The sequence below is a fragment of the Opisthorchis viverrini genome (genome assembly GCF_000715545.1).
Source record: "Opisthorchis viverrini unplaced genomic scaffold opera_v5_175, whole genome shotgun sequence".
NCBI classification, from domain to species: Eukaryota; Metazoa; Platyhelminthes; class Trematoda; order Opisthorchiida; family Opisthorchiidae; genus Opisthorchis; species Opisthorchis viverrini.
In genome coordinates this window covers 550,656-562,730 of record NW_008751833.1, presented here as the reverse complement: position 1 = coordinate 562,730, position 12,075 = coordinate 550,656, and the positions used below count along the sequence as shown (strand labels likewise).

At 45.9% G+C, this 12,075-nt stretch overlaps 1 protein-coding gene across 1 annotated transcript; it reads left to right on the top strand.

Annotated features, from left to right (window-relative positions):
- Nucleotides 1-368: 368 nt before the first annotated feature.
- T265_07586 (hypothetical protein) lies at nt 369-12,061 on the top strand (the record flags this gene model as incomplete). The annotated part of the gene is made up of 9 exons (XM_009173143.1): nt 369-553; nt 587-893; nt 934-1,026; nt 1,065-1,207; nt 1,249-1,419; nt 7,759-8,019; nt 9,826-9,912; nt 10,033-10,132; nt 12,038-12,061. 9 exons carry the CDS (start codon nt 369-371, stop codon nt 12,059-12,061), a joined length of 1,371 nt encoding a protein of 456 aa, XP_009171407.1.
- Between the last annotated feature and the right edge of the window lie 14 nt (nt 12,062-12,075).

Here is a 12,075-nt window from a genome sequence, read left to right as displayed (position 1 = left end):
CTGGCTAAGCGAGGTCTGCGCGATTTGCGTACACCTGAAAAGCGCAATGAAAAGCAGCAGCGTATAAGTGCATGGTCGGAGTCCACGCTGGTGTTCCAGAAGGAGCGGCAGGCAGGGATCGACCCTCGCCACCGATAACTGACGGCGATGTGGTCTATTTGGATTCGGCGCTGGTTTGATGGTGGGCACCACCATCGCAACGCAATGTTGCGTTGCACGCTTTTAGGTGCTCAAGGGCTTGAATTGTTTGCAGATAGCATTTTGAGTCGGTGGCAGTTTTATTCAACAACCGCTTCTTCGTTGTCAGTGTTTACAATCTATCGAATGTAATTTTCAGTTGGGTTTTTGAGTCGAACCCTCACATTTCTATGGAAATCAGCAACATCGAATCACCTGCGTTGCGCATCGGTGATCTACCGAGGTTGTATGAAGCCACCATTCCAGATGAGTATTTCCATCTAGATGAACATTGTGCATCATCTTCGGCTTCCAATGCATTAGCTGACTTGGTATCGCAAGCGTCTACCTTCAAGCAACTACAACAAGATTGCAGGTAATTTGATCTTCCTATACTTCAGCACTGTAGTCTTGAATCCCTTTTTATTGAAGATGACAACACGACACTCGAGGCAATTTTGGAGACTGTACCCGCACGAAATGTGGATCTGATCAAACTTAGGACACTGGAAGTCCTCAAATGCTACGCACCAACAGCTGCCTCTCCTATATCCCTGCAAACCAAGTTAAGGCGGGTCACAAAACCGTATGTTGACTTATCCTACAAGAATATGGTGCACGAATCTCCCGAGGCAACTGAGTTGCTGAGGGATGTCTTTGTCACCGTTCATGTCCACCGCCCAATCTCTTTGTCACAACTGGACCTAGCGACACAGGTAATCTTACTGCCTATTGATGTCACTCTATCCTTAACAGTCTCGTTACTTGATTACAACGCAACAGATTGTTCTGCTTGGATCAAATAAGCTGACCCAGCTACGAGATGCTGTCAAATGTCCTCAGGATAAAGTAAGTAGAATTTCGACCTCGCCTAATCACATCCTCAGGTCTGGTTGGGTGATTGCAGTGAAGCACTGGATGATCCAAACCTCCACATACCAGCAGAACGATTGTATAAGTCGTCCTACTTCTTTATTGAAAATACGTTTTATGATGACCTTCGGAGTCGGGAACATCACAGTCTTAGTCAGTAAGTACGCATCCCCCCATGTGTGCACTCATGCACCTTAGACCTATTCTTGAATGGATCAAAACCAAACCAGAGTTCGATTCAAAAGGCCCATTTACTTCGGCTCCGATGAACGATGTACTTATCCGTGATTTGGTCGTTCACATTGGAAAGCCATACCACTATGTCCATCAGGGCAACTGCGAACATGTCATCGTGTTTACCGATATCAGGTAAGTTTAGTCACTGTCTTCTGTGTTCGCCTTGTTTCAGGTGGCGTATCAGTTCACAGCCTGCTTCCTGCCTGCCTACTGCTACCTGCCCCTTTCACCTGCTAGAATGTCCATTGTTCTTTAGATTGACCAATCCTTCTTGCATTTTGGGAGTGATTCAAAAGTGGCTCAGCGCTGTACTTCTTGAAAAGCAAATAACAATACAGTACCAAGTAAATATATGTGGTGGAGTTTGCATTTACCAAAACAGCTCGTATACGTTCTCAGTACCACTACTTTAAGTGATATGTGAACAGGTAAGTTAAAGCACTGCCAAGACTGAAAGCCTCCATCAATTTACACCCCCCAATAGCAATTCTCTCTAAGTACATGAATTGCTCACTGAACGTTTCTGAGCCTCTGCATCTCTGGCATAACCACTGCGCGTGAGCTGCATAAACGAGATTTCGGGTGCAAAGACGTCATTTTCTTCACCCTGTTACAGATGCCAACAGCCGTAGTCACCATAACGAGATAAAAATTTTACAAGCAAGCCAACGTTGGTTGTGAAATTGATGAACTCAATTTAACGGTCGGTGGCCCACTCTGCAGTCCTGGTAGGCATCGTCGTCCAGCTTGTAGTGCGCATTTCGTTTCTTCAATTCTCTAGGTTTGCATACTGGTTTCTCATCCATCAAAGAAAAGTGAATGTCCACAACTCTCCCCTTAAATTAGAAATATTGCTAGGCGATACCCATAATTTTAGCAGTGAGGTTGGCGCATTACATGTTTTCTCTTCACCACTGAACTACAATTTTTCCGTAAGTGTCTCACACCTAGCTACCTTTATGTCATTGTTTTAATTTTATGAAGCGCGGATGTTGTCTCCATTCCTGTCGATATTTTTCACTACTCTCGACTGTTCACCATATTTTCGACTTTTTTCGGCGTAAGATTTCTTCAAACTAACACGTGGTTTATTTGTGAATGACCCACCATACAATATAAAAGATACCAGTTAGCTTTTCTCTTTATAGAGTGTCAATTGCGAACACATCGTACAATCCGGTTCCGCCGCTTACCTTTGTAACCTCGGCGATTTCAGCGTCCACAACACTGTCCACTGTCCTTCACATATTCCCGTCTCACTATTTTTCGTTGTCACTTCTCTCCTGATTGGGACAGTATGCAATAATTTTTTAGCTCATATCTCTGGGATAGCTACATCTCCTCGACGTCCGAGTGATCTAATTTACACCCCACTTTTCTAGGCCCAGTAGACCCTCATTTCCAGAATTGTTCAATATTGTGTCTTCGTGCTGTTAATCTCTTTCGGACTATGTTGATGCTCGGAGTCCATGTACTGTTTTCATTCACTGGGCAGTGCTTGTTATTCACAAGGCCGATAACTGGTACACCCGCCTACACCTGCCAGAAGCTGGAATCTGGAATCTTGCAGAAACACTCAGTTGGAGTTTCTCTACTTCCTCCTATCCTCGTATTCCTGACGCCATTGAAGCCCTGGACATTCTGCCAGGTTTGGTTTATCTCGTCCTGCTGTCACCATCCAAGAAGACGGGATTTTTTTAACGCAATTGAGTTGATTGGCAAGGGGTTCTATGCCCCTGGGTTATTTCCTTTCGATATACGGCTGTGCAAAGTAGGCTCTACGAGGCATTATCAGCGTAACTTAGGGAATGTGACCAATCGGTTGGTCGAGGGAAAGTGATCTTGGAGACCGTCTGATGTAGCTCAGCATTATTGATCCGATGTTCCACCTGCACGCGCGCAGTTTTTCGGAGGGACCGGCGGTCGGGCTGTCTTCGGGGATCTGCAAGCCATAGCCAATTCAGTGATTCATGAAGCACGACAAATCGCAGCACTGTACACTCTACCCTGGTTTCATGTTGACGCCACACGTCAGGTTGATGAGCGCCTCCCAATTCGACAAGTGATTTCACCAGTCCGCTGTGACTTATGCATCTGTCCGGACAAACGAATCCATCCACCACATCGATCAGTTCACCTGAAAACATGGTGCTTTGGTTTGATTCCACCCGGTCTTGAAGTTACACCTTACACTTTCCATACTGAGTCATTCAGCAGAACTTTCCACGTTATTCAAAATTGTTCGCATTTTCGTAGGATCTGATCCAAGAAGAACGATATCATCAGCGTACTCAGTGTCCGTGAGCAAACGTCCCAAAATTAATCCGATCCCGGAAGTGTTAGAGCCAAGTAACCGAGCGGCACAATGTTTGCGAAAGTAAAAACAGGCGATGGAGGACATCATTACCTGATACCACTAGATGCGGTAAACTCAAGAGTTTACTACGCGCATACAGGGGACGAGCCATAGACTTTTTAAAGACAGGAATTTAGAAGGGACACCCATCATCGTCACTTTTTTAGTTTTTGACGATGATGATCGAAAAAAAACGGGCATTGCTAGTCGTCAAAAGAGTGGACGGTTCCAGCATTTGCCCCAAAGTGAAGTTCTGATCAGTGCGACCCCAACCAGCTTAGTTCTAGCGGATCAGCCTGTGTGGGATGATACCAGAGAGTACCTTGTAAGGTTTCTGGTCTCTTAGCCACTGGAGATCACCAATAGAAGTGATATCATCAGTACAAGTTTGAGTGCATCCTGTCCTGCCCGTGCTTATATAGTTTGTAAACAATACCTAATAACTGACGTGACTGATTGCTCTCGACGAATCTTCCGCGTAATGCGGCTGTTCAACTTGGGATCTGATTAGCACTATGGTCTCATTACCTTTCACCTGGTTGGTGTTTTGGACGCCTTCAATCCGAAGTTCTATTCTCCACTGGGATTGGTCTGTTTCCTTCTCGATTTGTGGTGTAGTTTTCCTTCGCTCGATTCGTTAATTGTAGTTGTTTTCTTTGATCCGAGTGGTCCGTTCGCTGTTGTTTGAGTTCCCACATGGTTCAGAGTTTAGTAGTCATACAGTTCTTTTGTTTGTAGCGGCTGGTACACTGAGTCGACGTCAACGTGCTTATTGACTGATTTATCGGTGGGGTACTACGCCGCGGCAAACTCCCGCTGCCGTTTTGTTCTTGCATGAGCAACTATTTGGAATTCATCATAGTTGAACCGCTGTCCTTCTGTCTTCGTGGATTGAAACAACGGAGCAGTTCATCCTAGCCATCTATATTCCGCAAAATCAGCACCTTGGAAGCTGTGGCTACTGGACAGATATCCCAGTAGTTTTCCTTAAGCCCTTCTTGAATAACCGTCGGGACGTACCATTCTGTCGATATTCTCCTTTGAGGAATGCATGATGCAAACCAGGTGTTTTGTTGCAGTGAAGGAATGTAACTGCATGTTGAATTTCCGTTGTCGATGGGGCTGGCGTCGACGTTCCGTTCGGGTTCATCCCATCTCTTGAGATAATGTTTCTACAAGTACACTGCAAGTACCTTTTCGGAGATCATTTGACTGACATCCGTCCTTCTGGAAGCAGTTTGGTTTCTTCTGGGCTTAGTCGGCCGACCTGAGCTTCATGTCACCTGACAGAATCACGGTAGTGGCACTTCTTGCTGACCGCAGCAGCCACGACGCCCGATGGAAGTTATCTTCTTTGTCTCTGAATTACTATCTGTCAGAGCGTATACTAACACGTAAACGCAGCGTCTGGGTGCACTGTTATTAATTGAACCAAGCAACAAAACAGCGAAAAGACCGCTATCCCTTGGAGCATAGTAGGATAGACCGCATTCAGTCACGGGCTATACACGACTCTTATACCACAAATCGTTGCTTCAGAATCACCAGTCACCCAAAGGTCAAAGTGTGAGGGATCTTGTTCCATTTCGAGGGGTTCGAGGTATATGACCAGAATAAGGTTGTGTGGCTGTTTCGAAAGAGAGGTCTGAGCAAGCGATGCCTTTTGTCCAACTCGACACAGTCCGATTGTTGAAACCAACAATGTGGGGCAGATCCTTTCGGTTTGGTCTCGTTTGATTTATTCTACTTGGCAGAAGTCTGGATACAACACAAGGGTTAAGCGGTTGACAGTTGAATGGAGCACGCAGTCAATCCCGCAATAACAACCCCGCCTCAGTTGATGATGAAAAGTTTGTAATCCAACTAATAACTTCGGCGAACAGACCAACGACCAAGAAGCTGAAAGAATTGGTTGGGGTAGGGATCGGTGCATGAGGCGCCTTCAGGACAAATGATACTTATCTGCCGTCAAGTCCGAGGCAGGGCTTAGGCTGAGTTATCACACCTAGAGGCTCTAGCTCTTTTGAGTCAGACGCTCAAGGCAATGAGATGTAGGATTTTGTTCTGGGACTCTTTCATTAGCGTCGCGAACCGTGAGGCAGCAACAAGGATTTTTTTGTGGGACTCTCCCAGGGGCCAATCAACCCATTTGACTGAAAGGTTCTGACTTGAACCGATGGCGCAAAAGTAAGACATGAATACCTGACTTCATGTCGGTACAAACAGTAGATGCGTTTGAAGTTGCATTGAGCTCATCGCAATGTTTATTTCTCTCTCGAATGTATTGGGTATCTCGCTGGTGGTGACGATCAACTGTGCGACCGGCATGTGCGGTTTCTAGACTACCTTTTCTAACGTCTTTCCTCTCTAGAAGGCAGCGTCGCTGTTCTCACAAATATGGACCAAAACGAAGCACACTCCTGCCGCAGGGGGTAGCGCGACTACCCCCAGGCTGTCTCGCTGTTCCTCGTCTGATCGCTGCTCCGTTATCACACTTGAAAAACTGCATTCCAGCTAACGTAACCTGTAGGACCATTGCAGCCCTGAAGCCCGACCACCACGACAGAGTAAAATAATCTCATTTGTACCATGCGTATGAAATTACTTACAATCGACCCTTTAGAAAACTCGGTTCCCCTTTCAACTTCTGTGCAAGTCCTAGGTGTGCCTCACTATGGAATACTGCTGTTATATTTGGAGCGGTTCGCCTTCTGCACATATTTCACTACTATCCCCGGCACCCCATTCATTTACCGATAACTAGTCAACCCCCCTCGCAGTTGGGTTGTCTCACTTTCGCTATTTTATCGCCTCTGTTACTCCACCGAGTTTGCCCCATCCGCCTTCCAAAGTCAAACGACGGGCCTATGCTCATTTAGGCGCTCACATCTTGTATTTATTCACTTCGGCTTCACAGAACTATTTTTCTTATTTTTTTTTCGAGAACAACTCGCCTCCGGAGCTCTTCCACTATGCACTTTCTTATGATCATCAATGTCCCAGGACTGTGGTTAACGTTAGTTTGTTCAAACCTGCATGATTCTGCAAAGTTATGCTTTATCAATACGTACTGGAGTATACTTTCGTGTTTGCTCGTCCTTTCACATGTTTAACCACTTCAATGTTTACCATACATGCAACGGGTCTGAGTATGGGTCTTTCTTCCCCTGTGAAACAATTTCGTGAATAATAAAAAACGTGTTAGCTCCATCCATCGGTTTATCTCACAGGAGTGTATCGGGAGCTGTACTGTTCTAACATAAGCACGTGGGATCCATTCATCAGTCTCCATGTTTGGGTTGCCTAGATTGTTTCCACGTATTTCAGCCACTTGTGTAGCCCGCTAATCTCCACTTTTTCGGAGGTGCATGATTTCAGCTGCCTGGGCAGCACATTGTGGACGTGTGAGTTAGTAGACGGTAGCATTATTCCATATTGCTTGAACGCTTTTTTCTATTCAAACTGTTCCAGGGGTAGAACAAACCTCCTTCCGAGTGTCCTCTCCCACAATTCTGTACATGCTACTGCTTCGAGAGCAGCAATGTTTCCCACTATCGAAAAAGATCGTCGTTTTCCACCTCAAGGAAATATTGCGCATCGGTTGACTTTGTCGGGTTGCGAATACTCCTCAGGAACAAGTCCGAAATTTTGTACGGTGTACATTTTTATCACTGATTAGCAAGAGGGTGTCTCCACTCACGAGGATCAAGGTAAAACAAGCCTCGAGCAAAACATCACATTCTAGTTCTAACGTGCGAACACCCTTAGCGAAGGGTCGGTCACGCAAACGAATCCTGATGTGACTGATCCATAACTAGACCACTTTTAAGTTTAGTTAAAAGAAAACAGCTTGAAAAGAGAATTTCCCCGATACATCAGAGATATATAGCTACATAGTGCAAGCTCTTTCTGAGTATAGACGTTTCAGGAAAACAGAATAAAGTTTACTATTTCCTGGGACGTTTGCACACCAACTACTCTCCGGAACCATCCATGCTTTTGGACGTGGGATGTTTCCTCGGAATTTGATTAGTTCGTCTAGTGACGAATGCCACATGAGTCTATTTCACTACTTTCGCTCTTGATGTTCAACGTTTGCTTACCCCATGTTTTAGGCTCGTTGACCGCGATGCATGCCAGTCACCCGAAATGTTCCCCATGCTAACTGGTCGTGGCTACATCCGGTCAATCCGGTGCTATGTATGCAAGCGGCTAGTCTGTCGCTGGATTGTTTCAAAAGTGGGTACGCTACTCCCACTAGAACCATGCCCACTCTGTGACGTTTGCCTACGGTTACTCCTCTACGATTGCGATGGCAAGAAGATCTATCCGGACATGGTTGTTCATATGTTTTGTGGTGAAGAAGTGGTCGCCGTGTAAACAGTGCCATGTGTTATTTGAAATAATCTGATTTATAAATAAACAATGTTCCCACACTACTGTTTTCTCATTGCTCTGCTGATTGTTAGAAACCTAATACAGCACCATTCCACCGTACGGTAATCTTTCACGAGGTGTGTTATCCTATTACCGGACCGTTTCAGCAACTGCAGCTTCGGCTAACGGTGCTGTCACCCCTCAAGGATACAACTTTGAAGGCTGCCAAATTATTTCCTCCTGAGAAGGTGACCCACATTAGCCGTTACACCTGGAAGCAGTAGTCATCATCACGGATAACATAACATCAGTGATCAACACTGATACTTTGCTGCCGTACAACGAATCCTTCAATACTTGGTTTCCTATGGGAGGAAGCTAACCATTCGGAGATGTCACAGGTTACCAACTGCGACTGGTCACATCTGGAGGGTGGTTCTTACAGAGGGTAAAAATTTCAGTAGCCGTGCCATACAGACAGAGAACACGCGTAAACAAATCTAGATTGGCTACGACCGCCTTTTGCCCGCTAGCTTGTTCCTTTCTCAAAACACTTGTAGGTAGGAGTTTTAGTGTATACAGCCATGCACCGCGCGGTTAGCGCTAGTGTGAAAGCCTTGAAATGATTAAAATGGATACGAGCATTATCGCAAAGCAGAAATACGTCATTCAGTATTGCGAACCTTTCGAAGTATGTAACTGTCATCGTCATCATCATCATGATCATGAAATCAGTTCAATTTTTTTTACACTTCGCTGCCGTACAACGAAGCCTTACTGTGAACAAAAGAATAAGAGTAGGCGGTGAAAGGATTACTGGTAGCCTACCACAATCACTCCTAGGTTATTACACCTCCAGACACTTATTCGGGTAATCTGGATAGGAAATGACGACAAGAATGCCATCGACCAGCAGCGTCTTCAACCAGGCGCAGTGGCGGCCACATGGTCCTCATCCTGGAAGGCGAGTCGCACCAACATCACCCGAACGTTTTCTATTCTCTTTTACACCACTCTGCCAAGTCAATGGTTGGCCATTTCTCTGCTTGGGGCGGGATGGCCCGAGTGGTTAGAGCGCGAAGTTACTGACCGGAAGGTCCGTGGTACGAACCCGACCTCCGCCTCTCGACTTCCCCTGTCTAGGCTTGGGCAACCTGACAGTATCCCAGCCCTCGTGGCATAACAGCTAGGCACCGGAAGGGTGCTACAGCTGAACGCTTTCTTCCTTTCATTCCTCTGCTTCAGCCACTCTGAATTGGGCAGGTCAAGCAGTACCCTTCAGCAAAAGATGGTTTCGCGTGCGCTGCTTCTGATAATGGACGTTCCTAAATGGAAGTCCCCTTTGCATAACTGAAAACTAGCTTCTTAAGTGCCTTGTTATGGATTCGCTGACACCAACCCACAAAAGCTATGGTTCTGAGACAACGATTGTCGAAGACTTGAAAGCGTCCTATTTCCGCTGCTCAAATAGGCCAAGTCTCACAGCCACACAACAACAAAAAACTTGTACTGTAGTCTGATACACACGTTGCTTGAGATTCAGGGATACACCGATTTGCCGTATTAGGTGTCTCCAATTAGCAAACACGATCGGACCTGATCTCATCTGTTACCATACAATTGGAGCTGATACAATTTCCAAGAAAGGTAGAACGCTCCATAACTTCGAGTGCCTCTCCTTGGATGGTAAGTGGTTTATTCAGCACTTACGTGCCAAAGGAGCTGACTTTACACATCACGGGTTCGGAGCGCATGTGCCTGTTTAGTTCATCCAAAAATACTTGTGCCTCTTCTTCCTTTCGAAGACGAGAACAATATCGTCTGCATTTTCCAGATCAACAAGGTTTTCGTCAACAGTTACGTGAACACCAGAGTTTTGAAGAGCTTCTAGCGTTTGTCTCGTTATCTCGTCGATAACGAAACTAAAGAGAAATGAAGAGTGGATATTCTTGGAGTACACTTTCTGTACGGAACTTCTTGGAGGGCTTTCCGTATACTCACACGTCCGGAAGTCTGAGAATACAAAGAACATACTATGTTCATAAACTTCCGGGGTATTTGACGGGCAAGCTTGTACAGGAGAACAGACCAGTCAACAGAGTCGAATGCGCCGTAAAAATCTAGGAATACTAAAATTATGGGAAGAGATGGCGGTCTCGTCCCAATATGAATTCACATCTGATGGAGCAGTTGGAAGACTTCAGAAGACGATTCTGGTAAGTTCGTCCAACATCCGAATCTGTCAGTCTCAGCGATTTGTCCGCACCATACGCGGCACTGGAAAACAGGGAGAAGCGACTCCGGACGACCGCGTGGTCGAAATCCACAAATGTGTTTCAAAGAAAGTGGAGGTCAGTCACTGATCCGCACCCTCGGTAGCTGATGGCTGTGTGTCCAATTTGGGCACGCCGTTGGAAGACACCATGTAGTCAGACGAATTCGGCTACTTAAAAAAACAGCCTGCGGTCAGCACAAAGCTGAAGAAATCGTTCGTCATTGTCCGTACGTACCGAATCCAATCCGTGTCGGCTACCTAATTGAGTCTCAAAGCAGCTAAGCCTACCCATGCCCACTTTTGCATTCAGATCTTCGGCAACCACAGCTATATCTGAGCTTTTAGCTCGCCGCAACAATGCACCAAGGACGTCATAAAACTTGTCTTCGATGGTGTCAGAGCCATAGTCGGTTAAGGCGTAAGCAGACACGGCAGACATCGATCAATTTCCTGCATGTGAAACCATTTCACAGAAGTTGAACCGCACAGAGGCGAATATCAACTGATATCCAGTTAAGTATCCTCCCGGAGGGTGAGAAAAAGTATGTGTGAGAGGAGGCGGTATGTACTTATGCTTTTTCTGGATACCAGCAGCACTAAAGGATCCTAGAAGTGTGCCCTGTCTTCGGAGTGGTCGCACACTGCGTTTCGCTCTTCGGGGGGAATATGCAGTCCCGGGTGGGTACTTTTGGGAATATTAATGTGAAACAATGTGTATAAGCATATTTTGATGTTTTTCAAGAATCCTGTTTGTTTTCCATGTGGTGTATGCAAAGTGATGGTTGACGGTACTGTACACAAGCTAAAACTGTGAACACTGAACTGCACAACCGGAAAATCCTCCACTAGATGAAACGAACTTAGCTGCGTTCCCCAGGCTAGGCTCGACTTCTCGTGGGTAATTTACCTGGTTTGCACGTACGCATTGATCTACCTAATCGTGGATGATGGAGAATGCTGGTACATCCTCTTCGGGACAGCAACCTCTCTGGTGAGGTCAGTTTAGTACTTCAGGTTCTTGTACACGGAAAAGTCGGAGGAAAATTGGATACCGCGGCTGATTATGTTCCAGATCGATTCTGCATCCTGACCTTTGTGGGATTTAGGGTGTGCCATTTCGAACCCAATGGTACCGGTGAGAGCAACTCCTGGAGCACTGTTGTATTTCCTCTATAAACTGTCAGTGAGTGACTCCAACGTCGGTTTAAACCCGTTCGTACAGCCGAGGCTGTCTATTGCTAGGCGTCCGTGTTCGGCATTTACCATCACCTAAACTGTGAAGATGACGCTGCAAACTGTTTGAGGCTACCGAAGGTCTCTATCAGCAACAACAACACCGAACTCGAGGGCTTCACGGCCTATCCTGAGAAAACTCTCGGTACTCTTGTTACGACTACGCTTTGAGACTACTCACTCACCACTGCTAGTTATAAGGGTCCAGCAACGTCACCACTCAAAAAAGCTCCTCCGATTTACAGTGTATTATTGTTCAAATGGCCCGGTAGTGGGGAGGATATCTGAGGAAGATCATTAGTGGTGCTTATATACGGAATCACCTCGATTGCATTTATTGACCCTCGCAAGGGATTACACTTTGGCACCTTATGCCGACAATGCAATTAATTGGATTGTAGGGTAGGATTGAAGAGTATCTGAGCGATCCTGCTTGCTAACTTGTTTTTTAAGATTTAGGGAACCCCTTGTCTGACACTACCGTAATTCCTGTCTTTCTTTTGTTTCAGGACGGTCAGTATAACTTTCATTAGTGCAGTTTCTTTGT